Below are 20,814 nucleotides of genomic sequence, written 5' to 3' on the forward strand. Positions count from 1 at the left end.
GCCAAACACCTCCAAAATCTTGAGATACGGAAAAAAGGTTTTTTGAACATTTAAGCACTTATATGTCAGTAACTTAGATAAATCTGAACCAATTTTAAGTTTCTCAATAGATTTAGAAAGAAGAAACTGAGGCCTTTTTATACCAGGGATTCTAGACCCCATGCAAACCCTCCTTCAGGAAATGACTTTAATTCCACAATTCTCTTATTAATATTAAGATCACGATGGAATTTAGCACATATAACATGTATTTAAATTTTGTCACTGATGGTTATATACTGAAAACAAGTAACAATTTATAGTAGGGCATGGCCGACCTTATGATACTCTATTATGTGATTATGTTAAAATAATGATTTATTAGCTCAAAAAATTTTTTTATGAACAGATTTTAACAATTTTCAATAGGCTTTGGGTCAAAAGAAGAGTATGTGCCAATATCAACAAATTATCTTTCAAATTTCGTAGTTTACAGGACACACAAGCGGACGAACATATACTCAGAAAGTGATTTTTTGGTTATGTTACAAACATTGCACAAACGCACAATACCTTCCCCACTATAGTGGTGTAGGGTGTAACCGGAAATATAAATCATTGTCATCGGAATCTACATTTAAACTCGAATAACACGGATACAGACTGAAGTCCGTGCTATTTAGATTGTATAAAATGAATTGGTTTACATATGTAATGTAACATACATACATACATACATACATACATACATACATACATACATACATACTACATACACTACATACATACATACATATACATACATACATACATACATACATACATACATACATACATACATACATACATACATACATACATACATACAACATACATACATACATACATACATACATACATACATACATACATACATACATACATACATACATACATACATACAACATACATACATACATACATATACATACATACATACATACATACATACATACATACATACATACATACATACATACATACATACATACATACATACATACATACATACATACATACATACATACATACATACATACATACATACATACATACATACATACATACATACATACATACATACATACATACATACATACATACATACATACATACATACATACATACATACATACATACATACATACATACATACATACATACATACATACATACTACATACATACATACATACATACATACATACATACATACATACATACATACATACATACATACAGACATACATACATACATACATACATACATACATACATACATACATACATACATACATACATACATACATACATACATACATACATACATACATACATACATACATACATACATACATACATACATACATACATACATACATACATACATACATACATACATACATACATGCCCAGCAAAAACTCAGTAATGGGTTGTACTTCTATAACTATTTACTTTTCAATGACTACTACTTATCGTCTGCATTACTTAAAAGTACTCTGGTAATAACTTTCTTATAATCTGATATGGAAGTACTTTATTTTTGGCTTTGTCACTTTGTTTGCACATTTTATTTGATTGCGACTAAAGAATTGTGTTTTACAAAAAAAAACATAATTATTTGCACGTGAAAACCATTATTTAACGCGCAATAAAATTGCTACGCAGTTGTGCAGTGAGTAGAACATTTGACGAACAACCCGAAGTCCCTGGTTCGTATTCTAGCTGGCTCTTTTTATTATTAAGAAAAAAAAACAACTTCTTTGTAAGAGAAATTGCAAGTACTTCTTTAACTACCTATTTGTAAGCGAGCGTAGAAGTACTTGCCTCCAATGACATCACCGTGTTAAAATGACTTAAAATGCTAATGAAGATGTAGTGAAAGGATGTTTTATTAGCCTTTTAACTCATTACTTTTCAATGTAAATTTTTCCTGGGCATATATGTTTGCGTATCTTCATAACCTAAACTAACTTCTCAAGCATAAAATTGTTTAACTTTGTTGATATTCATTTAATGTAGGGTAATCAGTATTCGTTCTGCTAAAAAACACAAAATTTTCCTTTGTTATGAAAACGTACCAGCTGAATACTCATACATTGTATTACAATTGAAATGAGTAGTTTTTACCTCTCTTAACGTAATACAACGAGTGTTTGTTTTGTTGGTTTTTATTTTATTTTCCATTTCACTTTTGACACGAAAACATGTGGTAGTGGTGGATATAAAAGCAAATACTCTCACACTTATCATCACACCACACAGGAAAAGCGAAAAGAAAAGCATCATCATCGGCAGCAGCAACTGAAATAACAACAACAATAACATAATCTTCAAATAAAATAAAATTCATCTCAATCATTACGCCAATGATAAACATAAACTCATGAATATGAACATGCATAAGATTCTTCTCTTAGCTTTTCACCTCAGTACCACTTGTTCCTTAAGACGAAATTGGTCGGAAAAGTCTGTGAGCGGGTAAAATAAAAAGCAACAACAGGCATGTGCTCATGATTGTCCGTACGTTTTCCTTCTACATACCGACACCAGAATAAAATTAATCATAAATAGAAAAAATCTGTTGGAATTTAAAATCGTGTGTGTCTGTTTGTTGGTGTTTTAAATATAAACAAAAAGAACAAAAAATATAAAAAACACAAAATATTAGCTGAAATAAAGACGACTACAATACAAGTAAATACATCTTGGTTGTAGTTTATTTTCAGCACAAAATAAAAAAAAAACAAAAGAAAATTTAAGGAAAATAATAAAAATAATATTTATTGGGTACGTATACGCAATATATGTTGAAATGTGGACTCATACGTACATGTGTATTTGAAAAAAAAAGTTTTTGTTATTATAAAACATGTAATATGTTATTATAATTAAAATAAACTATACATTCATAGTTTATTTTAATTACATATGTATATACTGATGCATACAATTAGGGTATATACAATTAAATTGACAGTTAATTTCAAATCTAATTTAATTTAATTTAAGGATTTTCAATTTACTGCACTAAGTGTACAAATTGATTTGTAATAAACAACAACTAATTAAGACATGTATAGAAAAAAACATCAAATTGTGTCATTTAGTATAGAATTGTGTTCTACTTGCTTGTTTTTTTTCGTTATTTTTGTTTGACAACAATAAACTTTTAATGTTTGTTTTTGTTTTCTTTCATTATTTTTTACTTTTATTTTGTTCCAATTTTAGTTCTCTCAGCTGCTCATTTAAGGTTCAAGGAAACTGACGTTAAGATGAAGTTGTCATTTTCAATTGCTGTCTGGAAATACGCTCTACTAACCTTGAATGTTTTGGTTTCGGTAAGTGAGAGAACAACTAAAAATAACACTAACACTAAAAACCTATAGAATGATGGCAGGAAACTTAATTTACTCGTAGGACCTAAAAACAGTTATACGAATGTATATACATGTTGTAGCAAAATAAGAACACAAAGAAGAGTACTAACAACAAACAAAAGTAATGTACATTTATATAAACAAATGTACTTGTGTATGTATATAGGACATATTCATGTGTATGTCATTCTTTTATATTATGTATATTATTATCATGGTCACGAAACACTATATAGTCAGTCAAACAAAAAAAAAATTAAATTTTGCATTTCTTTGAGCATTCGTTCTTGTTTATATTTACCGAAAATAGGTTTCACATGTTTCTTCTATGTGTTAACACATTCATACATACGAATGATGTACATAGGTAGATGTATGTACATCATACATATTTTAATAAGTAAATGTTTTTGATTACATAGACGTAGTAAAATAAAATTGTATTAACCCATTTGAAAACAATGGACTTCATTTTATCTGTATATTTAAAATTTAAAGTGTGTTTGTCTGTGTGTTAGAAATATATAGACGGCTAAGCTGTCTTCCTACATGTCTTTAAAGAAGTTTAAAGAGGGCTAGTTGCCAAGCCCTTAAAAAATAAGTATTAAAAATCTAATTTTTCATGGGCAAGAGCTAAGAGACCTCAATGAGTAACTTTATTTTCAATATAAAATTCAATTAATACCTATATACCGAGAATCTCTCAGACTCCAATATTCTGAACTCAATAAAATAAAAATACTTTCTTTGAAGATTTTTTTTTATAAAAATTATTATAAAAAAATAACATTTGCGACATATTTTAACTAAAATTATAAAATGTTTTACAATCCCGAAGTAACAAAATGGTTCAATAGGATCAAGAATACAAAAAATGACATTAATTATAAACTTTTTCTATTACCCAGTAAAAACTTTCATTACCATGTAAGGGGTTAAAATGCTAAAATTTACATTATTTTAACATGGTGATGTCATTAGAGGCATCTGGAATATTTTAGAATCCAAAAAAGTAACTCAGACTGCAAGAGCACTTTTAACCGCGCTCAAGAGCCAGCTCGAGCATATATATTAATGATGAACACTGACGTGATAGTATAGGCGGAGATCAGAAATTACAGAAAGACGCGAAAAGAAAAAAGTATTATAGGAAAAGTTATAGTCAAAAACAGTTACTCTGGAGTCTGAGAGACTCCAGGTAGGCAAATAAGTGTTTGTTAAATGCTTAAGAACATTTGAAAAGACGTTTACCCTGTAGTTACACCTACAAGTTTTTCACTCAAACATCTTGTCAGAATTCATTTGATGTTGCTTTTGCGACGTATGTAGTTTTAACTTAAAATACTTCTAGAAGTATCAGGAAAGCTCCAACCAACTAGATTGTTGGATGTGTAGAAATGCAGGACACCAGCGATAGTGTACGGTGTGATTTTGACCACAGTTACTGTCCAGCAAAATACTACATAACATCTACATATATTACTTTTAAGTACTCTTATAATGACTTACAATAATCAGAAACATAAACACTTTATTTTGAGTTTTACTATTTTATTTGGACACTTTTTTTGATAGCGTGCTTACAACTGTTTTAACACACACAGAAACAAAATAGTTTTTCTTTATAAAAACCAATATTTATCACACAATGAAATATCTAATCAGTGGGGTCGTGAGTAAGACATCGAACTTACGAACAAGAGACCCAGGTTCGTATTCTGTGTGAGCATTTTTTGTGCGTAAAATAAAACAACTCTTTAACTCCTTATTTACAAGTACTTATATAAACGAAAAATTTTCAGAATGCTCTGGTGTGACCGAACTCTTGGCAATTAAGGTATTGAGAAGGACCTTTGCGCTTTATGGGTTCATCTACAGTAATTTTTCGATTAAAATGTATATTGGATGAGTATTTTTCTTTTCAGAATGAAGACTATTAACTATTGTTATTAAAGACTTTTCTAAAAGGTCTTTGTTTCCGGAATGTTTCCTTTGTGTAGAGAAACTACGTAAAAATTTTATTTACCTACAAGTTGGGAAAACTTATTAACTAATAGAATGGTGGTAGGTTCACGCAAATAGAGGGGAGGTGGCTTATGGTCTTTTAAAGGCATTGTTGGTATTTTTCCACTTTCTTGATTAGTAAGGAGTGCAAAACGAACGGAGAGAGTATATTGGGCTTGAGCTCATAATTAATATACCTGTATATCGAAAAAAACTTAGTTGTGCCAAGTTTAATACAAGCCTTGATGACCTTACCAAATTTCATAAATATCGGACGTCATTTGACCTTCAGAAAATTACTTGAATATCCAAAATTCACTTATAAACACTAATATCGGGATGAAATTCAGCACAAATAAATATTACTTAAATATAAATCTATTCACAAAATTTTATTGGGATCGGTCTATATTTGGCCTAGCCCCCATTTTCAGAAAATTAGTTTTTGTCCATAAATTGCTTAAATGTAATGGAAACAAGGTAATATTGAAGATAAATGCTTTGTTATGTTAATATTCATAGTTGGTGTAGGTATAATATGGTCGACCACGCCCGACTATACTTTCTTACTTGTTATTCATGCTTCTAGATGTCGATGTAGAGCGCACAACATGCCCAATTGTGGCTAGGTGTATTTCTTTAGATTTGATGTAGTATACAGGTAAAAGTACATGCAACCACGATTTAGATAAGATATATTGTAGTGTCTGGATTCCATAATAGGTCGTAATTCAACATTTAAATTTTGAAAAACACACATTAAATAGGTTAGCAACAATAAAACTAAACTAAAAAAGTTAGAGTACTATATTCGGCTATGCCGAATCTTAAATACCCTCCACCAGCAAGCTACTTTTAAAAACTCATTTAAATATCTAATTTTCAGATAACTTGGCAAAATTTTTGTTTCCGTATTGAGTGTACTAACATTAATGCATATGTCAAACTAATTTTAATAAGGTCGAGAAAAATTTATATTAATTCCGTAAAATGATCTATATATACAAAATACACATTTATGTCTAATTTTATCCCGATAACTTTGATTGTCAATGTGAATTTGAGTAATTTTAGGAAATGGTCCTTATATGGGAATTGTGACCAATTATCGACCGGTAAGGAAAAAATTTCGTATAATGATTTATATGCCAAAAAAAAAATTCAATTCGAATTTTACTATAATAGATTTATTAATTAATGAAATATGTGCGTTTAGGTGATTTTCGGAAGTGCTTTATATGTATACGAGCTATGACCTTACACAAAACATATTTTTGTCGAATTTTATCAAGATATCTTTATTTGATAATGAAATATGTGCGCTTAAGTGATTTTTTTGAAGTGGACCTTATATAGCAGCTATTACCATATATGGACCAATCCGGAAAATTTTGGAAGAGTGATTCATATAAAGACAAAACATATTTGTGCCGAATTTTATCTAGATAACTTTATTTAACAATTAAATATGTGCGTTTAAGTGATTTTCGGAAGTGGGACTTATATGGGAGATATGACCAATAATGAACCAATCCGGGAAAAAAGTGGTAGAATGATTTATATGCACACAAAATATATTCAAGTCGAATTTTATCCTTATATTTTTAGAATGTAATGAAGAGTGACTCATATAAAGACAAAACATATTTGTGTCGAATTTTATCAAGATAGCTTTATTTGAAAATGTGCTTTTAAGTGATTTTCGGAAGTGGGCTTTATATGGGAGCTATGACCAATATTGGACCAATCCGTAAAAAATTTTGTGGAATGATTTGAATGTACACAAAACATATTTTTGTCGAATTTTATCACGATAGCTTTAGTTGACAATGAAATATGTGTTTTTAAGTGATTTTCGGAAGTGGGCCTTATATGGGAGCTATGACGAATAATGGACCGATCCGTAAAAAATTTTGTAGAATGATTTGTATGTATACAACACATACTTGTGTCGAATTGTATCCCGATAGCTTTATTATTCAATGAAATATATGCATTTAAGTGATTTTCGGAAGTGGGCCTTATATGGGAACTATGACCAATAAGTGGACTTTATATGGGAGCTATGACCAATTATGGGCCTATCCGGAAAAAAATTCGTAGAGTGATTCATATTTAGACTAAACATATTTGTGTCGAATTTTTCAATGAAATATGAGCTTTTAAATGATTTTCGGAAGTGGGCCTTATATGGGAGCTATGACCAATAATGGACCGATCCGTAAAAAATTTGGTAGATTGATTTGTATGTACACAAAACATATTTAATTCGAATTTGATCACAATAGCTATATTCATCAATGAAATATGTACGTTTAGGTGATTTTCGGAAGTGGATCTTATATGGGAGCTATGACCAATTGTGGACCGACTGAGATCTACGTTGACAGTATCTGTTCATATTATATTTGCATGTACAAAATTTTGTGTTGATACCGATATATTTGAGGGAGTTATTAACGATAACTAATATTCGATCAATTGTAAAGATTTTGAACATAATTAATCGCATTCATAAAAAAATAATGTGTGACAAAATTCATCGAAATATCTTTGGTAGTTTCTGAGAAAACTTCAAAAGAATGTTGAAAAAAACGTAATTTTTTTCGAGGTAGTCTGAAATTTTTACTCATAACTTTTTACGTTGTGAACCGATTTTGCTGATTTTCAATACCAAACTGCTTAGGATAATAATAAATATTTTGGGTGAATTTTGTTGATTTCCTTTGCTTAGTTTTAATGTGAGCGTGTTTTACACAGACAGACAGACGGACATAGCTAAATCGACTCAGAATTTGATAAGGACCCAGAATATATATACTTTGTTGGGTCTTAGATGAATATTTCTTGGTGTTACACACGGAACGACAAACTTATATACCCTGTATCACCACTGATGGTGGTGGAGGGTATAATAATGTTTTGCTATCGTAAAAAGTTTAATTAAATCATATGCCTACTCAACATTCTTATTTGTTATTATTTACATACATATTATACAAATGATGACATAAAGAAGTCATTTACTTCCGTATTCACAAAAATTAATTGTTTATTTATGGTTTATTAAATACAACATCTATTTAAATTCTTACAGTAAACCGTCAATAACTTTATTAATAGTTTATAAATACAATTTGAACTGGTTATAAATGGGTTAATTGAAATGATTGCACATACGGATGCTGTGATTAAATTGTGTACCTCGCACAAATTGAATTTAGTTTTTTTTTAGAAAGAGATGCAGTCAATCATAAAACAAAAAGAAAAATTAAATAATAAATACGAATTTTTAAAAATCACGATTAATTTATTGCAATAGAATTTATTTATTTAGTATAGTGTGTTTGAACGAATAAAAAAAGAAAAGAAATTCAAGTACTATATATCGTGCATTTACAACAAGACCAACATAACTTATAAATGTTTAAATTTTCTAGTAATTATAAAAATCGGCTCAAATAAGTTTTATATAAACCTAAAGGCGGAGTTTTTTTAATAATCGGGCCCTCTTAGGCCCTAGCCCACATGAATGGAACGTCCATAATCCCGTCCATAAAATTCGGCATAACTATATTGTATATAAACATTAGGATTGACATATATGTATTTCACCTATATAAAGCCTTTTTCAAAACCCATGTATATTAAAATATACATAGGTTCAAATCAACGTAAATTCTTTGCTATAAAAAATAGATCACATTTTAAATATTCTTCATATCATATGGGTATCCAGCGAAAACTTGGTAATGACTTGTACATAATCAACAATTTAGGTTAGGTTAAGAGGAGGATGTATATTACCCCCCTCCCAAAAAAAAAAAAAAAAAAAAACTTGTTTTGGGGAATAAGGGGTTAAAATTCTAAAATTTACTTATAAAATAGCATTTTAACAAGGAGATGACTTTGGAGGCAAGTACTACGATCGCCTGTAAATATTGAGTTAAGTAAGTAGTTTTGTTTCGGAGAAAAAAATTGTCTACGACGATACGTCCACTGCGTCTATTATTGTATAACATTTTGTTTTCGTTTGTGTTAAAAACAAAGTTCGAAGACACCTTATAAGTAATGCAGACGGTATGTAGTAGTTATTGAAAAGTAAGTTGTTGAGTAAGTACAAGTAATTACCATGTTATTGCTGGGATCATCATCAAATCCGTTGTGCTCTTTTGTTTTTTGTACTATAATCTATAAATTTGTACTATAAACCTATGATAAATGTTTATAAATAAGGCATATATTATTCACTGAATGTATTATGGTTCGGTGTTCAGAAACTCAATGTCATGGACGTAATTCCTAAGAATTTTCCAATCAGTGTTCGTGAGGGATGTTGTATCCGGATTAATATCACTCCAAAGATATTTGGCATGGCAATGGCAAAGAAAGTTTTCTAGAGTTTCACGTGCTCTATATTCTTCTCAGTCCCCATTTCCAATTTTGTATAGCTGTGCTAATAATCCTGTGTGTCCACTCAAAATACGTAGTATGTATCATACTAACACCAGACTTTCTCATTTCGGGAAGGCTTCTCGTTCTGCTCTCGTTATGGTCACCCCATGGGATCTTGGAAATCTTTCACCCATATTTTTAATTCAGCCCTCGTTGCGTCCAATGATTTTGCGTTCGTCAGGTTAACTACCATGAGCTTCCTTCCCTTTAAAGTTAGTACATTCGTTCTTTCGTTGTCGAATACTCTGGAGTGTCTTCGATTAAGGCTTTCTTACAATCCAATACTTGATATCGCCCTAATTGCCTTCTTGCTGTCGATAAATATCCCAGCAAAAACGAGGTAATGGCTTTCAATTGTAATTACTTACCAAACAACATACTTTTAAATGACTACTACATAACATCTGGATTACATAGAAGTAATCTAATAAGGTCTTACTAATAATGTGTTACATAAATACTTTCTAATTCATTAGTCATCTTGTTAGTAAAGATATAGCTGTATACGTTTTTTCATGCGATTTACAATGACTACTATTTCTAACTACTTGTAATTGTTTGTGGTAAGTACTTGCCTCCAATGACATTACCGTGTTTAAATAATGACTTAAAATGCTATTGTGTAAGTAAATTTTAGCATTTTAACCCCTACATGGTAATGAAAGTTTTTACTGGGATGTTAATCCCTGCTGGGATTATTCTAATACAAATGTTGTGAGACGGTAGTATATTTCTGGGTCTTCAATATAGAACATCAGGCTCAAAATGTTGAGCCATTTGTGTACCAACGGACTCCTACGGGTATTTGTTCTAATGTTCCACTTGACCATGACATGCTATCTGGGATGATTGTTTCAAAGTTCCCGACATATTATATGTATCAACAAATTACTATATACAGTATTTCTTTTCATAAATAGAAGTAATTACTCAACTCGTTATGAGCAAGATTGGTAAGTACTTATTTAACTCCCTATTTGTAAGCGAGTGTGCAAGTACTGGTGTTGTAAAATAATGACTTTAAATACTATTGAGTAAGTAAATTTTAGCATTTTAACCCATTACGTGGTAATGACACAACATCATTCTAACACCGAAAGTAATAGACATTTTTGAAAGTAGATAAGAATATAAGGAACTAATATATGTATGTAGGATCGGTGCCTAGGGGGTTAAGGCAGTCAGCCAGACTAGGAAAGAGAGTTGAGTGAGATCAGGTTCGGTTGAGTGACTTAACCTAATACGGACAGACGTTGTAGTTAGTTTTTAGTTTTTGAATAGAGTCTGAATTGAATTGAACACTAAACGGACAGTTTAATTTTATTTTAACTTAGTTATAAGTTTCTTTAATAAATGTTATATTAATTAAATGTGTTTGTGTTTTAATTGACTTGTGGGATCTAAGATCCAAGTGAAAAGAGTAGAGACGGACCGTAGAGGCGGCCTGTCGTCCTACAAATGGGGACTCGTCCAGAATGGACCATAATGAGCCAAAATATGTGTTAAAGAAGTGTGAAAGGGAAAATTAAATGATTTAATTTGAAGTGAAGAAAGGAAAAGACAATGAGAAGTGTGTTGTATAAAAACTATTTCAGAAGGAAAAAAAATAACGAGCCAATGAAAAGAAACAATAAGATTTGTGTTATGATAAAAGATGTTAAATTAATGAAAACTAAAGAAGAAACAACTATGATCATCATTAAATAAGGAAGAAAAAACATACGAAAAAACAATTTCTGTGTTTATGTTGGAGAATGTGTGTTGCGAAGAACTAAACTTGATGATCATTAACGGAAAAACATAAGAAAAAACAATTTCTGTGTTTGGTGATGAAGTTGTGTGTGTATAAAAGAAGTTAAGTTGAAATCAGAAAAAAAAAAAAAAAAAAAAACAATAGAACGATCATTAACGACGAAATATAAGAAAAAACTATTTCTACGTTTCAGAGTGATGTGTTTATGTGTATATGTGTTGTAGGCAAGAAGTGAACGGAAAAAACTAAAACAACAACAATAGGAAGAACAGGTTTTGTGTATTGTTACATGTTGTGAGTGAAAAAGTCTGTTAGAAAAAACGAGCCGAAAGATGAAAACAGACGTTGTTGTATGTTGTTGTTTTGAAAAACGTTACAGAAGTGAGAAAAGCACATATAAAAAAAGATGTTGAAAAAACACACACAGTGAGTGAGATCGGTAGATGAATCTTGAGTAACACACACATGAAAAGTTAAGAGAGAAGAAAAAGTTGTATGTGAAAAGACTCAAAGAGAACAGTGAGAGTGTATAAGGCAAAGACAACTATACATGCGTATACGAAGGTGGAGTCTGTTTAAGCTGCAGGAAGAATTTTTGCCGTGAAGAAGTTGTTGCTAAGAAGATGACGCAACTATGCCGAAGTTGTTATGAAGAATATACTACAACAAGAATGATGCTGCTATGAAGATGATGGAATAAGGAGGAGCTGAGTATTTTAAGTATTTTTATTATATTATATTTAAAGTTTCAGAGAGTTTGAGTAGTATATTGGATTATATGGTTGTAGAAAACAACCCTTATATTTTGATGTGATTTTGAGTAGTTGAGCATTCAATGAAGTAGTGGGTGATCAACGAATAGGAAGAGTATGTTTATGAGTGTTCATAAGTACTGATAAGGTATTTTGATGTGAGTTAAATTTTTTATGAAGTTTAAGTATAGAGGTTGAATTTTAAATTTAACGTAAATTTTGGGTGAAGAGTAACTTTGTTTACTATTGTGTTTGAGTATTTGTTTTTTTATGAAGTGATGTGAATTTTGAAAGGCTGCACGTCAATGCAAGCATAGTAAATTATTTACAGTTAGTGTTTGATATTAGGGTAGACCTAGGATTATTTTCATAATATTAGGGGGTACTTTTGTGGATTAATTTTGATATATTATATTAATGTTAATGATTTGAAATATTTATATTGTATTTAATAATATTTATTGACTTTAATTAATTTTATTTTATTAAACTAATACTGTAATATTTGACGTTGAGGACAACATGGAATTATTAGAAATTTTAGGACTGACTGTTGAGGAGTTGAAGACTAAGTGTAACGAACTGGGTTTGGGCGTGGACGGATCGAAGACTGTTTTACAGGAAAGAGTTATTACATTTTATAGTTTTGGGCAGCGGGCTGATGGTCAAGATTCAGAATACGGCGAAGCGGCATCGATTATTCAACGACCAGTGGATGCAGAACGTCATGGACCTTCTACATTCACACTGAAGGATATTGAGGAAACATTATCCAAGTTCTCAGGCGAGGGACAACCCGAAATAGGGCAGTGGCTGAACGATTATGAAGATTGCGCTTATACCGTAGGATGGAACGATTTACAAAAATATATCTACGCACGACAATTACTTTCAGGAGCAGCAAAAATATTTTGTCGGAGCCAGCCTAATGTTCGAGATTGGTCGTCACTGAAAGGTGCATTGCAAAAAGAGTTTGGCGTAAAACTCTCAGCTATAGAGGTTCATCGTTTGTTGAAAACTAGGAAGAAGCGCCCAGGTGAAAGTTTTCGAGAGTACCTGTATTGTTTGATGGAGATTGGTTCTCCAATAGCTTTAGATGAAGACAGCATTATAGAGTACTTTATCGAGGGGATACCCGATAGTAAAGCCAACAAGACAGTTCTTTACCAGGCGACGAATATTGAAGACTTAAAGACGAAGTTGAAGGTGTATGAAAAGGTAACCAAACCGGCTCAGACAACAAGTTTCAACAGATCGCGCCAAAAGCAGGAGTTTCCGGTAGAAGTTAAGAAGCAGGAAGAGAGAACCCTACGATGTTACAATTGCGGTGGAAAAGGCCATCTTTTAAAAGAGTGCACTGTGAAACAGCCGAAATGTTTTAAGTGCAATGAAATCGGCCACAAATCCTTTAACTGTAAGAAAGGTGATAATACAGGAGGTGAGACGAAAGAGAAAAAGGCGGGTAGCAGTATGCATACGTTGTCATCACCCAAGAGCCCTAAATCGTGTGAGGATGTTTTATCGCATTCTAACAGAATATTTAAGGTCGTTACTATACTCGGATTTGAGATATCAGCTATAGTGGATACTGGCAGCGACATCAGTTGTGTGAGGTATGATTCCCTAATGATGATGAAAGATGTAAATATAAGTGCGGAAAGATGTAAGATGTTGGGAATAGGTGAAAAAGAGATCGAAACGATTGGCGCTTTCGAGACTGATGTTGATTTGGATGGTGTTTTAGTTCCAGTGAAATTCCATGTAGCTCGGGAAAGGGATATTTTATATTCGGCTGTGTTGGGGAACGATATTCTTGATTACGTGGACATTTCGATTAATGCTGATGGAGCGAAGTTCTCATTAAAGTCTTCAAAACCGGAAGTAAAATCGGAAGTTGTAAAGGTGAAGAGTGCTGACGATTCAGAATATGGAGAAGTCGTTCGTGAATTTGGCGAAATTTGTATTGCTTCACAAATAGGTGAATTTGATGTATACCATTTGGAAAGTGGAGTGAAGGAGGAAATTTTGAACATGATAGGGGATTATAACCCGATTAGACCCAAGACGTTCCCAGTAAAGATGAAAATTTTACTTAAGGATGAAATTCCAGTGTCTCACAACCCCCGAAGAATGTCATACACTGATCAGCAGATTGTCGACCAACAAGTGGCAGACTGGCTGAAAGAAGGCATTGTGAAACGCAGTTGTTCGGAGTACTCATCGCCCGTAGTTCTAGTATCAAAGAAAGATGGTACTAAAAGATTGTGCTGTGATTATCGACGTCTAAACGAGAAAATTGTGCGTGACCATTTCCCGATGGCAGTTATTGATGATGTGCTGCAACGACTACAAGAGGCAAAAGTTTATACAACTCTGGATCTGAAAAACGGTTTCTTCCATGTGCCGATCGACGATGATAGCCAAAGATATACGTCGTTCGTGACCCATAGTGGTCAATTTGAGTTTTTATATGTACCTTTTGGTATATCAAATTCGCCAGCGGTGTTTTGTCGATATATTTCCGCAGTGTTTCATGAGTTGATAATGGACGGCACAATAGTGGTGTATATGGATGACATGGTGATACCATCCAAGGACGAACAAGAAGGTTTAGAGAAATTGAAAAGAGTTTTGAGAGTCGCGGCATCAAACGGACTTCAAATCAAATGGAGTAAGTGTCAATTTTTAAAGAGGAAAATAGCATTTTTGGGCTATTTGTTGGAGAATTCTACTATTTTACCATCCGAGGAGAAAACTGTAGCAGTTCATAAATTTCCGGTTCCGAAGGATCGAAAGGCAGTGCAACGATTTTTAGGTTTAACTTCTTATTTCCGGCGTTTCATACCTGATTATGCGTTAGTGGCGAAACCGCTATCAGATTTATTAAGGAAGAATGCAAGTTTCAGGATGAAAGATGAAGAAGTTTTGGCGTTTCAACAGTTAAAAGCAGCATTAGTTGGAGCTACCGTATTAAGACTATTTAATCCAAGTGCTGAAACGGAAATACACGCAGATGCCAGTAAACATGGCTATGGAGCAGTGCTATTACAAAGAGATTCGGAAGATAACCAACTACATCCTATCCAATACATGAGTCGGAAAACTACACCGGCCGAGGAAAAATACCACTCGTATGAGTTGGAGGTACTAGCCATTATAGAGGCTTTAAGGAAGTGGCGTGTGTATGTGATAGGCATGAGAGTGAAGATTGTAACGGATTGCAATGCGTTTGCAATGACGATGAAGAAGGACGATGTGCCATTAAGAGTATCGAGATGGGCTCTCTTTCTGCAGGATTTCGACTATGTAATTGAGCATCGTTCAGGATCGAAGATGCGTCATGTTGATGCCTTGAGTAGAGTCTCATGTTTGATGATGGAAGACTCGTTACGTCATAGAATAAGAGAGGCCCAATTAGAAGACGATTGGATCAGGGCGATTAGCAAAATTTTGGAGAGCCAGAGTTATGAAGATTACTATTTGAGGTTTGGTATAGTACACAAGGATCCAACCAAGGAACTTGTCGTCGTTCCAATGAGTATGGAACGTGAAGTAATAGAAATGGCTCATCGGCAAGGACATTTTGCTTCAAAGAAGACAGCAGACCTGATCGAGAAGACGTTTTATATTCCCAGATTGAACCCAAAGGTTGAAAGTGTGGTTAAGAGTTGTATTGAATGTATTATGACTGAAGCGAAGACTGGTAGGAAAGAAGGATTACTGAATCCGATTGATAAGGCAGACAAACCATTGATGACTTATCATTTGGACCACGTTGGTCCCATGGAGAATACCAAGAAGCAGTATAACCACATCTTAGTTGTCGTGGATGCGTTCTCGAAATTTGTATGGCTTTATCCTACAAAGAGTACAGGCTCAAGTGAAGTGGTGGATCGTATGCGTAAGCAGGCGGCATTATTCGGAAATCCGGTGCGAGTGATTACTGATAGAGGTACTGCTTTCACATCCAACGAATTTAGCGGTTATTGTGCAGAAGAAGGCATACAACATTTGCTAATAGCAACAGGGGTGCCTAGAGGAAATGGACAGGTGGAGAGAATACACCGAATAGTCATCCCCATGTTAACCAAATTGTGCCTTGAAAACCCACAGAATTGGTACCGACATGTAGAAACAGTACAGAGGATGATAAACAACACACCCACCAGAAGTACAGGAAGTACACCATTTGAATTAATGACAGGTTTGAAAATGAGAACCAAATTTGGTGCTGACATCCGTGAGCTGTTAGAGGAAGTAGCGGTCAACGAGCTCCATCAAGAACGAGATGCCCTACGAGATGAAGCGCGGGAGAATATTCTAAAAATTCAGCAGGAGAATAAAAATAGTTATGACAAGAAACGAGTGCCTGAGAGAGAGTACAAACTAGATGACTTAGTTGCGATAAAACGTACACAGTACGGAACCGGTTTAAAGTTGAAACCCAAGTTTTTAGGACCCTATAAAGTCGTGAAGAAGATGGATCATGGACGGTACGAAGTTGAGAAGATTGGAGAATTCGAAGGTTCCAAGAGATGTACCACGGTCGCAGAATATATGAAGCCGTGGAACGCCACATTCGGGTCGAATGCTGCATCAGGAGGGCCGAATGTAGGATCGGTGCCTAGGGGGTTAAGGCAGTCAGCCAGACTAGGAAAGAGAGTTGAGTGAGATCAGGTTCGGTTGAGTGACTTAACCTAATACGGACAGACGTTGTAGTTAGTTTTTAGTTTTTGAATAGAGTCTGAATTGAATTGAACACTAAACGGACAGTTTAATTTTATTTTAACTTAGTTATAAGTTTCTTTAATAAATGTTATATTAATTAAATGTGTTTGTGTTTTAATTGACTTGTGGGATCTAAGATCCAAGTGAAAAGAGTAGAGACGGACCGTAGAGGCGGCCTGTCGTCCTACATGTATTTATGTAGAATAGCACACATTTTGAGTTATTCCGGTATTATAGTAAATGAGAAATATGTATGTATTTATGATGCTGTTTACCCATTAATAAGTACATTTCCATACTAATTACACAGGCCAACAAATTCTTATTATTTACAAATTATTTTATGTCATCTGTAAGTACTCTGTTATATCTTCTTATTTTTTCGAGATATCTTAACCTAAAAAACCTGATGTATTGGAGAAATTCTGATACAAAATTCATATCACCATAGCTTAATTCTATAGCGAAGTGTATGTACTTTGGTTTTTGCGTTAAACATTTGTTGGCCTGTGTTATTTTTGTTATTATAGATATACAGAAGTTAAAACACTTTACACACATATTTGTGATTATAAGGGGCTAACAATAATGGGCGTGATAAATTCCGTTCAAAGTAAATATTAAAAAATTATATTTGAGATAATAGTGATCCTGACACATTCCATACAATCAGATCGGAAGTTATTAAGGTTATTATTTAAACCAGCTATACCCAGTGTGCTTTGCTACCCTAAAACCAATATAAATAAAAAACCCACTTAACAATTTTGAAAATTCTAACTACAATAGTTTATTTAATTCATATATGTGGTGCCAAGCCCCTCATTGAAATTCCGCCCGTTATTCTCTAAATGTTTACATGAATGTCAAAGTTCTTCATGTAAAATTTGAAGATTCAGCTCTAATAGTTTCTCAGATATACACATTTTTCTATTCAATTCATGTGGGGGCTTCAAGCTCTCCAGATGGAAGTCCGCCCTTTTTTCTCCAAAATGTTCATATGAATATTAAAGTAATTTGTGCAAAATTTGAAGAATCTAGTTCTATTAGTGTCCCAGTGAAACGAAATTTTGTATTTAATTCATATGGGAGGTACCAAGTCCACCATAAGTCCGCCCGTTATACTCTAAATGTTCAGATGAATGTCAAAGTTCTTCAAGTAAAATTTAAAGATTCTAGGGGGCCCCGAGACTCCCCAGATGAAAGTCCGCTCTTTCTCCATAAAAATGTTCAGATGAATACTAAAGTTCTTCGTGCAAATTTTTAAGAATTTAGTTCTATTAGTTTCCCAGATGAACGAATTTTTGTATTTTATTAATATGGGAGGTGCCGCTCTCCTCATGGGTAGTCCGCTAATTTATTACCCAAAATGTTTACATGGATGTTAAAGTTATTCGTGCAAAATTTTAAGATTCTAACTGAAATAGTTTCCATGATCAACGAATTTTTGTATTTAATTTATATGGGAGATGCCACGCCTCCTAATGATAGTCAGCCTACTTTTTATCCTAAATAATCATATTGACACTAAAGTGGCTCCGACTCTAACTGTTATATTATCTCAAATATACGGATTTTATATTTTCTTAATATTGGCGTGGCTTCTCGCCCACTTGAAATTTCAAAATAAAAAATAGCCTATTACCTATTCCAGACATACAGGAATACGCTGTGAAAATTTCTGTTCTGCCGTTTAGTTCAGCCGTTTAGTAGTCTATAACGTTCAAACATACAAATATACAAACAAACACACATTCATTTTATATATATACAGATTATTTTGAGGATTTGTTTTATTATTTTGATTTCGATAAGGACATCAAGACATAAGTTTAAGGCAAATCTGTTTATTGTGAAGGCCATTTTATAGCATGACGATTCTTTGTTATAAAAGAAGCCAACAATGAATCAAAACTAAAAGTTTTTATTACATTTTTGTATATAAATCTAGACAACACCCTTTATCCCCTATTGTAACCTACCTCTATGAAATGTATATACATGTCTATGAAAGAATAATTTAAAATGTTCATAATGGGCAATATGTATGTTTGTGCCAAATAATACAAGATATGGTGAAAATATAACAAGTACAACTACCTATCATATAAATTGTAATGCTTTAGTGTTTTAATGATGTGAATAAATTTTAATAAGATTTAAATAATTAATAAATATTTTTAATAATTTTAATTGGTTTTTCAGGTATTGGGCGTAATACTGATATCAGTTGGTGTAGTGACATTGGGTGGTGCTGGCTCTCCTTTGGGTGCTTATTTAGCTACTGGATTAGGTTCTCTAGCCTTAACACTATGCTCCCTGGGATGTTTTGCTTCATTGCGTGAGTCATACGCTCTATCGATGGGAGTAAGTGTATTCTGAATTATGAGCACTAATGGGTTTTTAATCAAATTTATTTTATATTCTCTTAGTATTTGGGTCTTGGTGCATTTACTGTGGTTTGTGAAACAATTTTCATGATTAGTTTTGCAGCAATGAAAAGTGATTACATTGATATGACCAGACAGCGGGTACAGGATACATGGGAGCAGGAACTAAGTAGTCCTGGTGCCATGTTTAGCATTCAAACACAAGTAAGTGAAATTCTATATGTTTTATGGGAATACTTTCTTATTCTTCAATTTTTTAATTTATAATCAGTATGAATGTTGTGGCAAAGAGAGTCCTCAGGATTATATTAAGGATGATACCGATGAATTGCCTTCCAGCTGTTGCATCTTAAAGGATTGTTCCGATGACAACAATATCTTTTCTAAAGGTTGTGAAATTATGGCTGTAAAATTTATTGACTGCCAAAGTGATAATCTCATCTTGACCATAGTAGGTCTAGTAGCTTTAGAGGTATGTATTTTTTTTTTTTTTTTGTTATCCAAATAACGGTTTTACTATTTCTATTCCCTATAAAAATCCATCTATTTCTAGGCCCTAGCTATGATATCTTCATACTACTTCGCAAAAAGCTTAGAGGCCCGTGGTCAGAAGAGTGAACAAATTGTGATTTCCGAATAATTATCTAGTAGTCGTTGTTATTACTCGTACAATAATCAAAATCAAACCAAAAATGTAGATCGATCAATTGAAAAAAAAGTTAACTCGTTAATTTTGTTTATATTAATAATGTTAATTGAATAAAATCTTTTATACTATATTCTTGTTATAAGAGAGAAATAAATTTAATTTGTCAAAATTAATTACTAAATAAATAATAATAAAGATGATGATGTATCGACATCAATCAGTTACATATTTACGGTTTAAAAATTTTAAAGGCCAATAATTTTTACAATACCAAATTAAAAATGAAATAAATAAAAACAAAACCAATGAAAAACCAATTAATTTTATTTTAAATAATAGTCTAGATATAAATTGGCCAAAAGCCAATTTATGGATTATTATTGTAATTGCATCACTGCGGACAATTAACACAAATAAATTTTATTTGCTCGACCGTTACCAGCTGCGATAATTAAAAATTAATACAAATTTTAATTAAAACAAAAAATTAGTTGGTACACTAATTTACACTTGCATCTTATTGATTTGGGAATACATATTTATTTAAAATTGAATTTTTTAAGGGAATCAAATGAAATTGTTTTGTTGTCAAAGAATAACAAAGTGATTTAAGACTAGTTCTCACCTGTCAGATAAATGACGTGACCCTTAAAAATTCTACATATTTAATATATTGGGGACCGTA

General features: G+C 32.6%; 1 protein-coding gene across 1 annotated transcript; it reads left to right on the forward strand.

Moving 5' to 3' along the window:
• Positions 1 to 2,449: 2,449 nt before the first annotated feature.
• Positions 2,450 to 20,442, forward strand: LOC119613056 (protein late bloomer). Its single transcript, XM_037969027.1, has 6 exons — positions 2,450 to 2,808; positions 3,250 to 3,359; positions 19,296 to 19,457; positions 19,523 to 19,684; positions 19,752 to 19,952; positions 20,034 to 20,442. Exons 2-6 carry the CDS (start codon positions 3,294 to 3,296, stop codon positions 20,118 to 20,120), a joined length of 678 nt encoding a protein of 225 aa, XP_037824955.1. The 5' UTR covers positions 2,450 to 2,808; positions 3,250 to 3,293; the 3' UTR covers positions 20,121 to 20,442.
• The last annotated feature ends 372 nt before the right edge of the window (positions 20,443 to 20,814 follow it).

The sequence above is a fragment of the Lucilia sericata genome, unplaced genomic scaffold (assembly GCF_015586225.1).
Source record: "Lucilia sericata isolate MDLA Ls3-8-SP2 unplaced genomic scaffold, ASM1558622v1 Contig000002F_arrow, whole genome shotgun sequence".
NCBI classification, from domain to species: domain Eukaryota; kingdom Metazoa; phylum Arthropoda; class Insecta; order Diptera; family Calliphoridae; genus Lucilia; species Lucilia sericata.

What these genes read in the sequence shown, in the direction of transcription:
- LOC119613056 (XM_037969027.1), top strand. Translation starts at nt 3,294, where the DNA reads ATGAAGTTGTCATTTTCAATTGCTGTCTGGAAATACGCTCTACTAACC. An exon ending in CCTTGAATGTTTTGGTTTCG is followed by an intron (nt 3,360 to 19,295) that starts GTAAGTGAGAGA and finishes TTGGTTTTTCAG; the next exon opens with GTATTGGGCGTAATACTGAT. An exon ending in TAGGTCTAGTAGCTTTAGAG is followed by an intron (nt 19,953 to 20,033) that starts GTATGTATTTTT and finishes ATCTATTTCTAG; the next exon opens with GCCCTAGCTATGATATCTTC.